The sequence below is a fragment of the Euleptes europaea genome, chromosome 7, assembly GCF_029931775.1.
Source record: "Euleptes europaea isolate rEulEur1 chromosome 7, rEulEur1.hap1, whole genome shotgun sequence".
Classification (NCBI taxonomy): Eukaryota; Metazoa; Chordata; class Lepidosauria; order Squamata; family Sphaerodactylidae; genus Euleptes; species Euleptes europaea.
This window is the reverse complement of record NC_079318.1, coordinates 29,751,906-29,771,326: the sequence shown is the minus strand read 5'-3', so window position 1 is coordinate 29,771,326 and position 19,421 is coordinate 29,751,906. Positions and strand designations below refer to the sequence as shown.

At 42.0% G+C, this 19,421-nt stretch overlaps 1 protein-coding gene across 1 annotated transcript in view; it reads right to left on the bottom strand.

The window, feature by feature from the left end:
- Positions 1-10,480: 10,480 nt before the first annotated feature.
- SDCCAG8 (SHH signaling and ciliogenesis regulator SDCCAG8) overlaps positions 10,481-19,421 on the bottom strand; it is a 123,360-nt gene continuing 114,419 nt past the window's right edge. Inside the window, exon 16 of the mRNA XM_056853342.1 lies at positions 10,481-10,661. Coding sequence (XP_056709320.1) covers positions 10,481-10,661 — 181 coding nt within the window. The remainder of the gene's footprint in view (positions 10,662-19,421) is intronic.

Here is a 19,421-nt window from a genome sequence, read left to right as displayed (position 1 = left end):
GTCAGATGCATTATACCATCCGTGGTCAGTTATGGCAAGTACCATTACTGATAATCTTTCTGTTCCAGATTATTCAGAAACTAATTGCAGTCTAGACTGCATAAATCCAAGAGTTCTTAAATAACTAAAAAATGTAATTGCTCGTCTTCTGAAAACAATATGTGATTTGCCATCTGTGCTAGAAGATTGGAAAATAGCCAACTGTACACTTTTGGGGGGTTTCTCCCCCCCCCCAAAAAAGGGATCCAAGTAGGACCTGGGAAACTATAGGCTGATTAACTTAATGTTTATCCCAGGTAAATTGGTAGAAAGAGGTATTAAAGACTGAATAGTATTGCAAGTAGAAGAACGGGCTTCTATGGATCAGCACTGCTCCTGCCTCACCAGCCTCTTAAAATTCTTTGAGTCGGTCAAGATGCACGAAGACAGGGTCTCCCAGCACACATTACATACATTTGGACTTCCGAAAAGCGTTTGACAAGGTGCTACACCAAAGGTTTAGCATCAATTTAACAGTCATAGGATAAGAGGACATGTCCTTTCGTGGGTTGGTAACTGGTTAAAAGAGAGAGAGAGAGGGTGGGAATAAATGAACAGTTTTCATATTGAAGAGAAGTGAATTGTGGCACCCCCCCTCCAATGGATCTATGCTGAGACCGTTCATGAATGACCTGAAAGTGTGAGGCAGCAAAGTTTGCAGATGACACCAAATTGTTCAGGCTGGGGGGGGGGGGGAGAGGGGAATTGTGAGTAGTACTAAAAAAACCTCTCCAAGCTGGGAACAGTTCAGAAAATGGAACCAAAATGATCATGGGAGTGGGGCAACTATCATATCTAAAAGTTAAATTATCAGAGGCCCCCAGTTGAGGGAGGCCTGATAGAGGTCTAAAAATTATGCATGGAATAAAGAGAGTAGATAGAGGCTTTTCTTCCACTCCTAATACTACAGTTTCATAGGTCACCCCATGAAGACTCAAAGCAGACTAAAGGATGTGGTATCAATAGGCTCTGCTTGTGGCTTCCCTAATGGACCTGCCTGGCTATTGTTGGAAGCAGGATGCTTGACTAGATGGACCACTGGTCTGATCCAGCATGACTACTCAAATATTCTTACGTGTCCTGTCAAGACATGGAGGGATGCTTTGGATGTTGCACTGCTTGGGTTGTGGTCATATTCTCCGACTGTCATGATTACTTTACCTACCCTTGTTGGACAAACACATATTTCTGTCTCAAACTGAATGCTTGCACATTAGCAGAGACTATGAGATTTCCAGCATGCATGTATATGACGTTGACAAATCCGGTTCATCACAATTGCCTATTTTTCCATCATGTTTTTCCATCACATCCAGTGTACACAGGGAAAGGGTATTCTATGTTAATCTTGTGTTTCTTTGTAACTCAACTGTGATATGGGAGCTGCATGTGTAATATCACTATCATTTTTATCCCGATCCATCAAATCATGCACATTACAGCAAGCGATATTCATTTGACAACTGTTCTCAGATTGCAAGCGCTGACATGCTGAGCTCTTTTCTAATAGGTTTGCAACTCATATCAGAGCTGGAGAATTTGCATTGTAATTTTCTCTGAAAGCTTATTTTACCATGTTGTCAATATTTGTGTCCAATCAATAGATATTCTTGTCCTGAACGTTTTGCTATCATCTGTGTGAATAGTGTGAAAAGATTCCAGATAGTGTGAAAAAGTACATTCTGAGGGTGTTAATTGTTGCTCCCAAGATCTATTCATTTTGAATACTTGGTATGATTATCTGTCCTTTTTGTAGCATCTTCCATTTACAATATTAACTCAGCACAACCTACCTCACTACATAGCTGAACAATGCTTCTTTTTCTACTTGGAAATAAATTTGCTACTTTGTTCTGCAAATGCACAGTATCTTGACTACAAAAAGTGATAACATTACATGAGGTGAAACTGAACATGAGCAGAAAAAGCATACATCGTCTTTTATTGGCAAACTCCCAGGACCTAAAAATATAAGAAAAGCCCTGCTGAATCAGACCAACAGTCCCTTCTAAGCTAGCATCCTCTTTCGTACTGATAGGTGCTTCCAGAAGGCTCAGAAGAAGGGAATGAAGGCAGTGCCCAGCTCTTGCTCTCCAGGAGTACATTTTGGCACTGAAACCTGAAAGACAGTTTGTTGACTGTTAACTTTATACTCTACCTTTCGTTGTTGTTTTTCTTGCTGTTTCCAACTTAGTAAAAAGTTACATTATACTGCAATGCACAGTTTTGTACCATTTAACTACTGTGAGATGGCTGACCTTAGTTACATGAGGCCTCGTTAGGGTAATTTGCAGGATAGCACAACCAGTAAGTGTGGATGCATAACGACCTGTATATAGACACAGATTATTTCTCAATGTCACCAATCAAACAAAATCCACTGATAGGTTGAAAGCATTTTGGTGGCTTTGGCCTTATTGCCTTTGATTTCAGATTTTTATAACATCATTAGCACACCCACAAAGGAAACATGAACATTAGTCATTATTAGAATATTTATTACAAAATTAAATGAGAAAGTATTTTATTGTGCACAAGTGAATTCTTCAACCTAAAAGGAGACCATTCAGTACCCGAAACAGTATTCAAGGCATCCATTTAGATGTGGCTGCCATATTAAAACCTGTGCATTTTTCAAAATGGCACCAATATGAAATTGACTATAAAAATGTACTGTCCTGTTAAAGTGTATCGTATCACAACTCGCAGTTTTTTGTCATTTAATATCCCATCTAGAATTTTGTCAACATAAAAGGAAGCCAGTAAAAGACCATAATAATAATAATTGGATGAATTCCCAGCAATTAATGATGTGGATAGTCTAGCCATAGAATCTAGGGGGTGCTAAGAATATATAGAATTTTTTTTCAAAAGCTGCTAAAAAGTAAGGAAGAGTATGCAATAATCAAAGTGCAAACCAGACTCAGACAGAATCAGGAAAGAATTTTAGCACAATGTGGCAAAGGGGGGGACACACAATATTTACTACATCAAATTAGATCAAATGAAAGACAATAATAGACTCTACACTTGGTGAACAACAAGAATAGCGACAGATCAGTAACAACAGAAAAAGCAGAACATTTATGCAGATACATCTACTTTTGATGGTGGAAAAGACATCAGGAAAGTAATTGATGAGAAATCAGAAATCAGTAATGGTGGTTAGAAAATGAAGCTGCTGTGGGGTAATGCGCAAATAACAAGATTAGAAGAGATGGGAGCATGTCTTCAAGGAAAACCGAACTATAATGGGAAAGAGATATAGTTATGCATGTCACTTCAAACCTTAATTTTTGATAGATTGTGCCTTAGCTTTTTGTGGTAAATATTTATTGTGGCAAGAAGACTTTTTAAACAACTAGAGGCAGGGACAATTTGTAGCTATTCCCCTTAAAACATGTAAATAAAAACCCAACTTTAATACTGTTGAGAAGAATTTGTTTTAATACTCCAGAGAATTCGAATGATTGCATTGTGCTAGCGATTTTTAAAATATATAATGTGTTACATTTCTTCCATTTAACTTATGTTAAATATGGACACTTGTTTATTTGTTTGACTTTTTAAAGCAGCCCATCCTGTTGGTCAAGGTTTATGGTAGATAACATTATGAAACAGGTTTTTTTTTTAAAAAACCATGCATTTAATAAATATTAATTACATATTTATAAGGATGGAATGAAATTATTGTCTTGGCAATCAACATTCAGAGCAAACAAGTTGGGGCCCATTAATTACCAAACTATTTTTAAAGCGCTGACAACCAGGGGTTTCGATTCTGACGGCCGCCCACGACCCATCATTTCCACTGATAAATTTCTACAAGACCACATCTTGCAGGGGATATTTATCAAGCAGTGTTGTTAATTTTTCCAGGTAACATCTTTGATATTTTTATATGTAAAACCTGGTTACTGAAATATGGAATTCAGCACAGAGGTGGTGGGTTTGGTACTGGTTGCATCATTCCCCCAAGGCTGCTCCAGAATTTTTTTGCCTAAGAGCTGGTTCGCATGTTAACCTCTTTATCTTGCTAGTGGCATAACATTTCTATATCTTTTAACTATGTTTAGGAGATCAAAAGTGCCCCCTCAGGATCCTCCTTTTCCTCACAAAATTCCCTCTCCCTCTCAACTGCCACATCCCTACCATGCTGAACATTAAGTACAGTAACCGTTATGTGCACCAAGGCTAACATTAACCATGTCTAATTTTAAACCACAGTTCCATATGGTAATGCTGTGAACTTTGAGACAATCACGTTCAGCAGGTGAACATACTGTGTTCCACAGCCATGAGCACTCATAAGCTAAGCTTTGGATCTGTTTGCCTTGCCAGAATCTGAGTTGAACAGCTGCCAAACAGCTTTGTGGCTGTACAGTCGCTACAATGATGGGAGTTTTGTTTCCTTGCCTTAAGAGTTCTTTTGCATCTGTATAGTAGGTTAAACAGACTATCCCTTAGGGTCATGGGTGGTTCAGGTAATTAAATTACAACAGGGGTAGATAACCTCCTGTAGGGCTGTATGAAAATTCACATGTATGAAATAACCTTAATGAGACAGACTTAAAATACATTTTTATTTAGACTCGGTGGCTGATTGATTTGGCAAGCGCTTATTTGTATGATCAGCAGTGTGCAGTGATGACAGGACTGTGGTGGAGGAGGGAAACTAGAGCTCCCTGGGCTGTGTGAGAATGTGCATTCATGAAACACTGCTGATGGCTCCGTACTGTGCTATTTGAATATGCAAAAGTAACCTGATGAACTGTTAAACAGCTAAACCGATTAATGAAAAATCAGCTCCCTGCAAGCAAATAGTGAGCCATACTAATGGGTGTCTGACCATCCCTGGTTTGAAACCATGGTTTTAAGCTACATCAAACTCTGATTTAAAGCTAACTATGATAAGGATTGGGCTCAGTATAAACTTTATGGCATCCACAGTTAGGGACTTTTATGATATAATTTCAGCACCATGTACTTGATAGAGGATGCTGGCTCAGTGAGGCATAGGTCATTTATGCATGAGTACTTTCATTCATGTTCACCCCCGGTCTGTCTCGGTTGTTCCTTGGAGTTATGCATGACTTTTCCATCCATTAGAGATGATCTCTCGGCCAGTCCTCACAAATCCCAGGACTTCCCATTCCTCTATTAACCCTATTCTTCAATCTCTCGTGAGATCACCCCAGGTGAAATCCCCATGCATAAGGCAAAGTACAGGACATAGAAGTGTGGGGGAGTGACATTTCTCTCACAGAAAGCACTACAGCCAATTACAAAGCAGCGTGTCAAGAGGCGGAGATTCAAACGCTTCCTGCTTCCTGGGAGTTCTTTCTGAGCAGAAGAATGGATTTTACAAACGAGGCTTGGGTTTCTTTCCCGCCCCCCGTTTCTTTTAGAGACCTCCGTTTTTTAATGCTTTTTTTCAAATCGTTTGGGTTTCTGCAGGAGTTGGGGGGGCTTTTCTCTAACAGTAAGCAGTACAGCCAATTACAAAGCAGCGTTTCAAGGTGTGGGACTCAAATGCTTCCTGATTTGAGCTTGGAGAGTGCTGGTGCACAGATCCACAACAGGAAAGTGTGGGTCCAGCAAGCAATGAACCTCAGGTAAAACTCCCATGCATAAATGACTATAGACAATAGCAACCTTGTTTCAACCATCATTCTGTTAAGGTGAAAGCTACAATCAATGACACACATTCACTATAGTTGCAGTCGATTTGCTTGTTCTTGCTAGACTTAAGGAACAGGGAAATTGCAGCCCAGCTGTCTTTGTTATCTCTGGGACTGGCTTTTCTTGAGCGTTGTTGTGAAGACAAAGCACACACACACACACACACACACACACTAGAAAAAGCAGCTTACATCAGATAAAACAAGTAAGGCATTTATTTCCTTCTTCCTTACTTTAACAGTTAAGGTCTAACTGAAAAGACTAGACCCTTATTTAGTCTGCCAAGAAAAGGTGCAGCAACAATGAGTGGGTAACAATGCTGATGACTCTCTCCTTGGGGCATGAGATATGAGAGGTGGTGGCTGAGGGGCATAGAAGTTTTAATACAGCCTTCACTCAAAGCTGAACTATACTTAGCAGCAGCAGACCTATCCCTAGATTTAAAGCAGGTCAAACCTAACCATAGGAGTTGAGTATTAACTCCCAAATAGGGTTGTACAAAAAAAAAAAATCGGTAAATTTCGGGTTCATGTTTATTACCATACCAGTAAACATGGGTATTCGGCTTATTTCTGGGTTTACTGAAAATGGGCCCATTATAGTCTATGGGGATTTTTTGCGAAGCTCCTGTGGGGGTATTTTTGGAGGCGGAGTCACCAAATTTGCAGCATGGCTGCAAGGGACTCTCCTTAGACGGTCACCAAAGTTTGGTGAACTTTGGGACAGGGGGTCCAATTTTATGGACCAGCAAAGGAGTCACCCCCATCCTCCAGGCATTTGCAAGCCAAGCGGTTTTCAGGTTCAGAAGTTCAGCATTGCCGAGGACTGGCAGAAGAAGCTGATTGTTAGGCTGGCACCTCAAAGTCTGGGGGGTCCCTTTGTATCTGGGGCACACAGCATGATGTCCATGCAAATCAGCTTCCAAACTGAGGAAAACAGCTTAAATGCAAGAAAAATAAGGCACAGAAAACATTTCTTTTGGTGGCAAATGACATCCTGTGAACAGTCTATTATTATAGTAATCAAAAATGTGATTTCAAGAGATGGTCACAGTGTGGGGAAACGAAGCCTCTACCCTGGGTGACCTTGAGTTTGACAGCAGGTTTTCGGGGGGGGGGGGATATTGGAGCCAGCCGAAGTCTTGACCGCGGGGGCTGTTCTGAAGGAGCCTGTTCATTCGCATGGGTGAGGAAGTCTCCTTTGTAAGCCTGGTGGTGTGAGCAGCTGTTGAAGCCAGTTCTTTTTAGTTGGAGGTTATATCCCTCTGGACGGGATATTACCCTTATGCTTGATCCGGATTAATCCGCTGAATGGTGATGGTTGGTCAGACCAAGTTGGCTCCGATTACACAACCCGACCTCAAAAGGCCCCCAGCTATGGGGCCTCAACAAAACCATCAAAATATAGAAAAATGGGAGAAAGCACAGAGCAGTGCATCTGAGCAAAGGCAAATAGCCGAACCTGAAAAAGCCAAATAATTATTCAGCTTTTTCGGGAATCACCTATTTGGCTTTGGGCATATCCCCAGGTTTTGGTATTCTGTCTACCCAAAACCCGAATATTGCCAAAACTGCTAATTTTGGGTTTATTTTCAGTTCAAGTATATCGATATGCACAACTTCCAAACTAATACATGTATTGAAAAATGTGTGCTTTTTGTTGTGTATTGGAACATACAATATCAAGATAACATACAACCTTATGTATTTCCTCAGTGCTATAAATGATGGAATAGATTAATGTTAATTGTATGCAATAAAAACAAAAATAAAGGTCTGCCTGAAATGCATATAAAGAGATGGGGAGGGGTATGACCTAAAGAGCAAAAAGGTGTACAGATGAAGGTTGCCAAACCCTTCCCACGCCCACCACACTGCTCCCAAGATGATCTCCAATCCAGCCTCATTTTTACCAACAGAACCTAGCTAAAGGGGAAACATGATATGGGTAAGACTACTGGCAGCTAAACTGTGAGTAGGGGGAAGGTTGTACCCACTCCCCAAGTCCAGTTTTGCTCTTTAAATCAATCTCCTCTCAATCTTCTACTTTATGTGTGTTTGCAGCAGACTGGCAATAAAGAGATGGCTCTGCCACTGTTGTGTCTAGTTTGGCCACTAGATGTTGAAATGTACCAGCTGTAAGTAGAGGTGCACAGATAATAAATTTCAGCAGGTGAGTACTGTAGTATTAGTGGAAGGAAAGTTACTATTAAAAATAAGGAGAGCATCTTGGGTGATACTTCAGCCCAGCATAATTATTACTGGGAAAGGAAAATTGACCACAATGTGAATCTATATTACCATGAGAAAAAACAGCGATCAGTATTCCTCTGTTGGTATTTTGTTGTTATATGACCTCCATGATTTGAGGATGCTTATTGAAGTCCTTAGCAAGCATAAGATGAGCCTTTAATGTAAAAAATTCCTGTCTCCAGAACTATAATAAAACAGAGTTGGAAACACTGCTTTCTGGGTTTTGTTGTACAATATTTATATTACATTTTAATATTTAGATTCTGAAAGAAGTTGTTCAGTCCGTATAAATGGTTTATAAAAATTAATTTCATTTAAAATTATCATAAAATATAGTTGCAATATTGTAAAAAGGATTATTAAGGAATAGAAGATTCTAAAACAGATCTCTTTAACATGTGGATTGTCCTTATAGTCTGAATTACTGTACCCTGTCTTCAGATTGATAAAAGTTATTTATCAAAAAATATATTTTTAAATATTTATCTCCTGCTTCTCCAAGCAAGGCTTGAGGCAACTTCCAATAAAAACTGCAAGTAAAGCAATAATAATACAGTGCAATTGTTTTAAAAGTGCCACCAGGTCTCAATGATTTCTAAACTATCACAGCTCTTCTAGGAGAGATAAGTTTTGCATCCTCTCCCAAAAACAAGAACAGAGGAACTTAGAATTTCATTGGAAAGATCGTTCTACAACCTTGGTACAACTGCCACAAATACCGTTGTTGTTTTGTCACATATATAGCTAGCATAACCTCACATGTAGAGGAAAATCTCTAGCCTGTGAGATTTTACAAATTGTAAGCAATAAATGTTGGTATTTAGAAAAAGGGAGATAGTGAAAAATAAATCCTTCACCAGGTAAGACTTAACAGCCATGTATCAGCTATTTTAACTCAGGGAAACACGAGACCCTCAAAAGGAAGGGAATTGGAAAGGAAGTACATGACTCAGTATGCCTCAAGGACACACTCTAAGGCAGAGAGGTGTCTCCCTTCGAAAGGATGTCTCCCCCTTCAGGAGAGACCTGGAAGTGTGGCGAGAGGAAGCCCGGTTCACTTGAATGTCCAAAGTGACTCTGAATCACTGGCCTAACCCTGCTTTAAAAAAAAAAAATCTGCAGGCTGGAAGGCTAATTTCCAATGTGGAAAGAGACATTTTCAAAAGTTAAATTATTGAAGTACTTCAGGTCAACAAGCCGAAACAGGATAACTGATGCAAGCTCACAGCTTTTTCACTTAACGAAGACGGTTTCAAAGTGAGTTTCCAGCACTTAGTTGTCAAGCCTTTGGGACATGAGGTAACTGAAAGAGAGAGGAAAAAAAACCGGCTTCTAAATAGTTTGTCACTTGCAGAGTACCATGCATTTACATGGCTCCTTCCTGTGGCTGATTTCTCAGCATAATAGTTAAATCAATTGTTGAGAATGTGGTAATGCTCTGTAAACAATTACTACTTCAAGGCTTGTGCTTGTACTAGACTCAGTGACCATTTTCTTTGTGAGACCAAAAATATCATTACTGGCAGTACTTTGCTCCTGAAAAACAAGGTTTCCAAGAGCTCTAAACATTGTTCGTGCTTAGCAGCAAATAACAGAGCCCTCGTTTTAGGGCACGTCTGGGGTCCGGACTTTTCTCTTTCTTTAAAAGAGGTGGTGGGTTGGTGCCAGGATACTGTTTGCTGTGAATTTGTCAGACTATACAGGAGGTGGGCAGCTATATCCAAACAGGAAGCTGGCTTTATGCTGTTGAAAACAAAACGTCAGCGGCAGAAGGTTTTCTTTTAAAATATTGCTACGAATGTCTATAAGCATGCTACTCCTGAAGCCAAATTTCAGCACAGCAAGGGGCTGGAAGAGTAATGGTTATGCATATTTTGGTTTGGATCCAGCGATTGTTCATCAGAAGATGCTGACAACTGAGGATCTTCTTTGCTTTCCGCTCTCTCAGCAGCCATTTCCGACCCTGGGAAAGTTAGTTCTCAGAGGTGCAGGGCCCACATGGACTAAAATGGCTGGGTTGCAGTGAGGAGGAGAAAGGGGGTAAAAATAATCCTTTCTGCCCCTTTGATCAGTGGAGCTCCTTCCTTCCTCACTGCAGCCTACCAAACTGTTACTCCGCAAAGGTCCCATGATCCAAGGAACAAACTTTCCTGGGGTCAGAAAAGGCTGCTAGGCAAAGCAAAGAAGATCCACAATGTTTTCCTGAGCTGATTGCTGAATTCAGCCATATCTCTATACATGAACGTGGAGGGTACATTATAAATTCCTGTTGTTCTTCTCCTTCCGTCAAAATATATAAGCTAGTGTATCATGGTGTACTAGGAATGGGGAGACCCAGGTTCAAATACCCTGCTAGCCATGAAGCTCACTGGTTGATCTTGGGCCAGTTGGGGCCAAATCAGACATGATTCTGGGAGTTTCATGAATGGAGTTCTGTCCGCTCAGTTTTTGTTTAAGAGGCAGGCATGCAGGGGCTCAGAACAGGCCCACCATGTAAAGAGTGGGGCTTAAGTGCCCCCCCCCCCGTGGCACTGCTTTTGTTCCTGGTTCTTGAGTGGTACCTGAGTTCGCAGGAAGTCTACTTCTTCTGTAAGCATCTGCTTCTCCTTGTAGAGCTGATTCTGCTTGTTGAGCAACTCCACCAGCTGCAGGGCAGTGGACTGGCAATGCTTGTCGAGTTGGTGCAGCCTGGATAAAACACAAACAGGAAGTTGCTCTGGTGGCACCGTTGCAAGATAGTGTGCTTGTAAGAGATTACACAGCTGAAGCTACTCATCACACCAGGATAATTACACATGATAAGGCAATACTTGGGGTTACCTTCTTTTCTCATTTACAAAAACATGTCAAGTCATAGAATCATAGAGTTGGAAGGGATCACCAGGGTCATCTACTCCAACCCCTGCACAGTGCAGGAAACTCACAACTACCTCCCCACCCACACCCCCAGTGACCAGAAGATGGCCAAGATGCCTTCCCTCTCATCATCTGCCTAAGGTCACAGAATCAGCATTGCTGACAGTTGGCCATCTAACCTCTTAAAAACCTCCAGGGAAGGAGAGCTCACCACCTCCTGAGGAAGCCTGTTCCACTGAGGAACTACTCTAACTTAGAAAATTCTTCCTAATGTCTAGACAAGTGTTAACAATTTTAAATTCAAAGAGTAATGTGTGAAAGATCATCTTAATTTTTATTGGCGCAATGCTGCAATAAATGTTTTTGATTCTGTGTGAAAGATCACATTAACCATTGTACTAGGTATACCATTAAGATGTAGGTATGGCTCCATCATTAAACAAAAAGGAGACTGCAACCAAGAAATCAGAAGGAGATTGAGACTGGGAAGGGCAGCCATAAAGGAGCTAGAAAAGATTCTTAACGGTAAGGATGTGTCACTGGCGACCAAGATAATTCATGCCATCGTAATCCCTATTACTATATATGGGTGTGAAAGTTGGACAATGAAGAAAGCTGACAGGAAGAAAGTAGATTAATTTGAGATGTGGTATTGGAGGAGAGTTCTATGTATACTGTGGACTGCCAAAAAGACAAATAAGTGGGTTCTAGATCAAATGAAGCCTGAACTGTCCCTAGAAGCTAAAATGACTAAACTGAGGCTATAATACTTTGGTCACATTATGAGTAGACAAGACTCACTCAAAAAGACAACAATGTCAGTGTGTCAGTGCAGTGCAGAAGTTCCAAGGTGACAAATTGTGACCTCCATTCCTTTCCCACTTCGCCACTGAGCTGTACTTAGAAGGGACTTGTGGTTCGGTGGTGAACAAAGTAATCTGTTGGATAGCACTGCCTCCAAACATGAGTTTTGGTATGGATCTCCAGTTCAATATCTGGCTTAATCAGGGCCTGACTGTTTATGCCAGATATCCACAACCACAGCACCCACAAACATTTTGAAACTGGTGATTCTGACCTGGTAGAGTGTCACAAACCCAACAATACCCCAGATAGCCAATTTTGAAGGTAACATATATGGAAGTCCAAGGATATGGGGGCGTGGGGCAGTGATGTGAACCTCCGAATCCACTTTTAGAATTCCACACTGGATTTGTATTTCATTAATAACTGCAACATTAAGTTAATCAGGGTCTTTCATTATTAGGCAAACACAAGGGACTGTAAGACTTATCTGGGAGAAAGTAAAGTGATGCACCTGAGGACAACTGGAGTGGCAATTAAATCAGCCACTGCCCCTAGTGACTCCAGGGCAAGGGTCCACTTTAGCTCCCAATCATCCAAGCCCAACTGACGTCTATAGAAAGTAAGAGGCATCGAGAATTGAATTCACTCCTGTCTGCCATGCCCCAACTCCTGACCTCCACACCCCACTCCTAATTCCAATGCTTGGCATGATGAAACACTGGGAATCATGGGATGTGGTTTATATCTATGGATGAAGAGCAATTAGAAAATAGTTTGCGCAAAGTCACAAAGCACAGAAGGATTGTAAGGAAATGATCCCAAATAACTAGGAAGAACCCATAGGAATTTCCATGGAAAACAGCTGGAATGTAAATATTTGCAATGCAATAAATAAGGGTGGGAGAACTACGGCAGAGACCTGTCAAGGATATTATGTCACACAACCAGCACAACACAAGAGTTTCCAAAGTTAATTTAAGGATGTGTGAAAATCATCAAAAACATATGCACTATTCATTTTAATTTATAATCTTCCTTTTTGCGTCTGTAAAATATAATATACAAGATCATAAAACCTACAGACATGTGAACTTGCCTTCATCAGATCACTGGTCCAAGAAGACACCATGGGAAGAGAGATTCTGCCCCTGCAAATCAGGGGACTTAGAAACTGTTGAGCATGCCCTCCTGAACTGCAATTTCTATACATTACCCCGTCCGAAGTTTATTAAGCCCCTATTATCGAGATTGAGACCTGACAGGGCAGGTGAAAGGTTTGAGATGCTCCTACAAGGGGGTGATCCTTCAACCACTCTTCAGATTGCGAAATTTTGTTTAGCAGCAATGAAAATTCGTCGCCTTAGAACAGAGCAATTGACAGATGTGTCCCACCTGTAATTCTTTTTTTAAATTTTTTAAAAATGTTTTAAGACTCAGACTGTAATTCTTTGATTGTAAGAATCTATTAGTCCATGCTTTCCATTTTATCATGTTTTGACTGGCTAAGTGTCGCAAATAAATTATTTATCTATCAGATCACTGGTCCACCTAGCACAATATTGTCTACTCTGACTGGCAGCAGCTTTCAGGCACAGAGAGGTCTTTCTAAGCACCTGCTACCTGAGATCCTTCAATGGAGATGTCCAAGACTTGTCCCTGTGAAAAGCATGTCATTTGCCATTTAGCCCTGCCCCCTACTTAGCTCCCAGGAAATAATAAAAGTAAATTTAAAGCACAAAGTTCCCCGTTCCCCTTCAGTCCAGCCACCAATGTTCAGCAATTGTTTTGGGCAACTGTGCCTGGATGAAGAAGTACACCTGCATTTTTCCACTTAAGCGCTTGCATCCCTGCAAATCTGAGAGAAGAGTTTGTTTATATATGCCGACTTCCTCTACCACTTGAGACAAACCAGCTTACAATCACCTTCCCCTCCCCACAACAGACACCCTGGGAGGTAGGTGGGGCTGAGGGAGCTCTAACAGAGCTGTGACTAGCCCAAGGCCCCCCAGCTGGCTTCGTGTCTAGGCGTGGGAAAACAAATCCAGTTCACCAGATTAGCCTCTGCCGCTCATGTGGAGGAGTGGGGAATCAAACCCGGGTCTCCAGATCAGAGTCCACCGCTCCAAACCACAGCTCTTAACCACTACACCACGCTGGAGAATGCACTGTAGCTAAGGAGCCTAGGTGACTCCCCATATTTATTTGCGTGGCTGGGATGGAAATATATCTGGGATATAAGAAAGGGCCCAAGGGTGTCAATTATTTCTATTTTAGTGCTTTATAATATTTACCATTATAAAGTTCATTTCTGCATGTTTCCTCAGAGTGAATCTAATCAATTTTTCCCCCTTGTCATACACTGATCCGACGTAAAATGGACCCTGGGAGCTCACCAACTGAGGAGATGTAACATATGTAGGGTTGCCAAGTCCCTCTTTGCCACCGGCGGGAGATTTTTAAGCGGAGCCTGAGGAGGGCGAGGTTTGGGGAGGGGAGGGACTTCAATGCCATAAATTGCCAAAGCGGCCATTTTTCTCCAGGTGAACTGATCTCCATCGGCTGGAGATCAGTTGCAATAGCAGGAGATCTCCAGCTAGTACCTGGAGGTTGGAGACAAACGAGGCTCAGTGCTGCAATGGTAATAGAAAAGATCCACAACCGCACTCACAACTATAATAATAAAGTAAGGATTTATAAAGTGAAAAGGGTGCAAAAAAGTGAATGTATATACATAAATGCAAGGGTACAATAAGATACAAATTATCAAAGGAATCCAGCACAGATAGAAATTCAACTGAAGAATATAAGCATCCTGTAAGCCAGGTACCTGGAGGTTGGCAACCCTAAACATATGAAGGCCTAGCCCCCCCAAATCATCTGGAAGTAAATACATTTGCTGAGTTTAGTGAGCAGTGAATACCGACGGCCAGGAGGAGCTGAGTCCAGAGGAGAGCAAGCACGGTTGCGTTTTGCATCATTCCAGCACATCCGACGAGGCGCGCAACCGATCTCTTCTGTACTCTGCATAGATGGATCCGCCACAGCCGCGAGATTGAATTACAGCAACCGGCAGCAGCTACATCGCCAAATCCGATCGCTACGCTGTACTTACTGGCACACGTCTTAATTAGGTTTTAATATAAGTAATCTGATAACTACTCCTGGCGGGCCAGAGCCGAACTGTCAGCGCTGGAAGCGTTGTTATTTAGCCGCTCTTTCCCATATCTGGCGGCCGCCTCCCCGCTGACCCTTGTCAAAGAACCCCACCTGCTGGTTACCACGGTAACTGAAGGAGACCCATTGAGCTGAACAGAGCAACTCAGATTGGAGTCTGCAGCCAGAGGAATGCTGCAAAAGACAATAAATTCCTTAGGAAAAGGCCGGGCCTTTATTACTGGGGACAATAATAAAGCGCCAGAGTGGATCTGGGGGAAAGCTGGAAAGAGGTAATAGGTTAGGTGATTGGTTCAGGGATGGGGTGTGTGTTTTCTTTTTTTTTAATTTTTTTTTAGAATTGGCTTTAAAGGAGGACCACTGTTTCTGTGCACATTCATCCCACCCTTGTGCTGTTCCAAAAACAGCGGAGGATGTAGTAGGGATACATCACGGAAAACAAAGCTCCCTTACTTTTGTCGGGATGCTCATTTGTACCCAATGCAGGGGGTTCAAATGGCTCAACTCTGGGTTTGGAGTAGGCTCTGTCACGTGCAAAAGATGTTTCGCCCCTTAGCTGCCAGGCTAGTGCTGGCCAGAGGGCAGACTGAAGCAGAGAATATTCCACTACAGTCGGTGTCTGGGATTTGAAAGACAACCATCCAGGAGAAGCGACAACATGCATTTTGCCTGCAGTTGGATTAGAGCGTCAAAGAGCGGTGCAGAACAAAGGGACCAGAAGCACAACAAAAAGGCCTTGACAGCAAGAGGCAGTCTTTTGGTGTTGACTAGGGATGCTTCATTATGAACATGTATGACAGCTGAACTTACCGTGCGAGCCAGTAACCTAGTCTGATTGATTGGGAGCAACTTGAACAACTGCTGAACCTGTTTGCATCCTTCCCCCCTAAGAAAACCCCTGTGCATGTGCAAAGTGATGCCAATCTGAGCAAACTGGCAGCCATTATCTAAGCACTACTTAAATGAATGGCAAAGGGTATGGTTTCAAAACACAACCATTTGTTTATGACTGATTTAACTACTATGGCTGCATCCATACCGTTTCCCCTGCATTTTTAATCTGCTGTGCAACCAGAAAGCTTTTGGAGGGTTTTAAAACAACTGGTAATTGCTATTGTGATCTAGCATTTTAATAATACAGTGCTACAACTGCTGAAGTCCCAACTTTCCTTTTTTTTTTTTTTAAGGAAGTCCCTAGCCCTTTCCACTGCAGAGTTATAAGGTGAAATGTGCTGCCCATGCCTTTCCCCATATAACATCATAATGGAAGAGGCTAGAGACTTTTTAAAATGAAAGCTGGGCCTATCATTCACGGCAACACATCTTACATTGCAATAACGCAATAGGAATTACTGATTTTAAAACATCTGTGGCTCAGGGCAGAAGTGAAATTACTATGAAGACCCAGGAACTCCAAGAAACAATCCAGCTTGGAAGCCACTTTTGGTAGTAAAGCAATTAGCTGCCTCAAGGAGAAACTTACCCATCTCCCAGAAATTCCAAGCCTGGGATCTGTGGTTGCCTAGCAACAACCACTGAGGGAATCCATTTGTTAGAGCTACAGGTGCTCCTTTTATCATTTTGTTGTTGTTTTTTAAATTTCACATTTTGGGGGTTTTAGATTTCACATTTTTCTGCAAACCTGGGGTGTTTTTCAGATGTGCATAAACATCTGTGTGAAGCAGTTCTATGTTAAGGCAACCCAATGCACAACTCAGTTAACAAGACTGAACTGATGAACGGAAGTAATCTCATTCAGTCGAATGGAACCGAGGCTGTGGTCCAAACCAGTAGTCTCCATCGTACACAGTGGGACTTGCTTCTGGGGTCGCATTCATAGGATCAGGCCGCACGTGAACTTAAATTCAGTTACTTCAGTTTAATTAGACTGCGAGCCAGATGCACATCTCTCCGCTATTCTTCAGTTTGCAAACTCACCCATACCTCATCGAAAAGGAATAGCCTGCACAGTCCTTTCTACCACTCTCTTTAGCTTCAGGGTCTCTTGTTCACACAAAACACACCAACATTATAGTAAAGTTTTCTACTACCCCTTGCAGACCCTGCCCAACCTGGTAAAAGAAATTTTACCCCATTGACACACTGGCAGCTCCTGAAGCACATCAAAAGCAGGACTGTAACAATGACGACTGTCAATCGGCACCTATTCCCCAGCCTCTAGAAACAGAGGGAGCAGAACAGGCTTGGTGGGAAAAACTGAGAGGCGTAGAGGAGGTGGAAATAGCGCTGCCAACTTGAGCTTGGAAATTTCCTGGTGATTTGGGGGCAGTGCCTGGGGAGGGTGAAGTTTGGGCAGGTGAGGGACCTCAGTGGAGAGATGATGCCATAGAGTCCACCTTCCGAAGCTACCATTTCCTCCAGGCGAACAGATCCCAGAAGCCTGGAGATCAGTTGTGATTCTGGGAGAACTCCAGACCACATCTGGAGGTTGCTAACCCTAGATGGAGAGCATCAAAGGCAGTTTGGAAAAAGTAAAGATGTCATTACCCTGGGCGAAGCATTTTAACTTGTATGGTTTCTCAGAGAGAGTGGGCTCTAGAGGAAACGGCTTGGTGCTCATAGCCTCTGCCTGAACACATTTATTTATAAATAGCATGAAATGTGTGTTCAATTAAAAAAAAATAGGATTTCTTGACCATGGGTGAGGAGTTATGGCTCAGGGGAGGGATCATGGCTCAGTGGCAGGACATCTGCGTGGCATGCAGAAGTTCCTGGGTTCAATCCCTGGCATATCCAGTTAAAAGGCTCAGGTAGTAGGTGATGTGTAAGATCGACCCTGGAAAGCTGCTGCCAGACAGAGCAGACAATACTAGCCCAGATGGACAAATGGTCTGATTCAGCATAAGGCAACTTCATGTGTTCATGTGACCAAATGTCACATTTCCACTACTTCGTTGTACTATTTTATAATTATCTTCATACAAAGATTTTATACAATACTAAAAAAAGTTTTCTGGGGGAAAAGTGTAGATGCCTGGGGAAGGCAATGGCAAACCACCCCATAAACACAGTCTGCCTACTAAAGGTTGTGATGTGACATCACCCCATGGGTCAGCAATAACCCGGCGCTTGCTCAGGGGACCGCCTCTACTTTGAATAAAAGGGTAAATATACATTTTTAAAAGGAGTGGGATGAAATTTCAAGGGGCTCTACTGAGAATTACTTAATCTTTAATGTAATAATTTCTTTCCTAGTAACTGGTGTAAGAAGAAATGGAGTACCAATATTTATTACTTTAACATGCATGCTGAGTCATTTTACTATCCTGAATGCAGGCGACACAATACACTTAAATGAGCACCCACTGTTTCAGCATTTTCATTTATGAGAATTACAGTCATTTAATTTTGAGTGCTAATTTTTACAGGCTCCAGTTCCTACCATAAGCCAGTTTCCCCCCTGAAAATCCAAACCAAGCACTTACTCTCTGAGATAGCACTTGTACAGTGTGATGCTAACTATGCAAGCAAAGAAGTAAGGCCCACAGTGTTCAATGGGACTTACCTCAGCAAATGTATTTCGGTTTGCTGCCATCGCATGCAAAGGACTCTATTTACCTTGACAACTTCTTTCTCTGAGAAAGACTACCGATAGGGAACTGAGGTTCAAAAAGCTATTGTGCTGGGGGTTCACAAAGGCCTGGAATTCAGGGGTACCAAAAGAGAGTCAGACGGGGTTTTACAAAAATCCAGGGGAACAGGGACCACAGCAGCATACTTGTTCTCATCAAAACCCCTTGTGTGTATTCTTTTAAATGTGGTGTGAAAGGGGGCAGACTTGGCTAAGAGCCAGTCAAAGTTGGCCCCAAATCTTTTGAATGTTTAACATCTGAAGTAAGCCCCTTCACTTAATATACATATATTTTAAAAATGGCACTTGTTGACCTTTCTTTAATGTTTTCACATCTATGTTATAGGGTTTATGTTTCTTACTTCCACCTCCCCTTCACATCACTGATCGAGCAAGATTTCTAATTGACTTCTAGCATGAAGCTAAGCACAATACTCTCTACAGTGATGCTGGACCAAGTTAGGAGGGCTGTCTGCTGCAGGCTGCCCAGCCTGAACACTGTTTTTCAAAAACACTTTGCCTTTAAAAAGAGCCTCCCAGCGTGAGCTTCATAAGAAGTGACACATAGCAGACAGTGCATGTGGTGTTGGAGCACGCTGCGCGGAACGCAAAGAGAATTCTTTCGTCGGTTTTTGATGGCATGTGCGGAGCGTAGGGGAGGCCCGAAGAGACATCAGGCACTGTAAGAAATTTAAAAAACAATGTTGATAAATGCATCGGCTTCCGCTAAACCTGTTAGTTCGTCGGTCAATACCTCCATTAAAATAATAATAATAATCGATCACCCTCAAAACGATGCAGTTTAGCAACAACCGTTCCAGCAATTTTTAACATTTTGTGAAATTGCAGAATTCCTTTGGATCCAGTCCTGGAGCTCGAAGATGCCAAATTCTAGATGAAGACTGAAAGGACTGCTGTGATGGGTAGAACACCCCATTCATTTATGATTTGTGCAATCTGCCCTCTTATGCAGACACAGCTTAATGAGCCTAACTTTTTAAATTTTAGGAGGGAGGGAA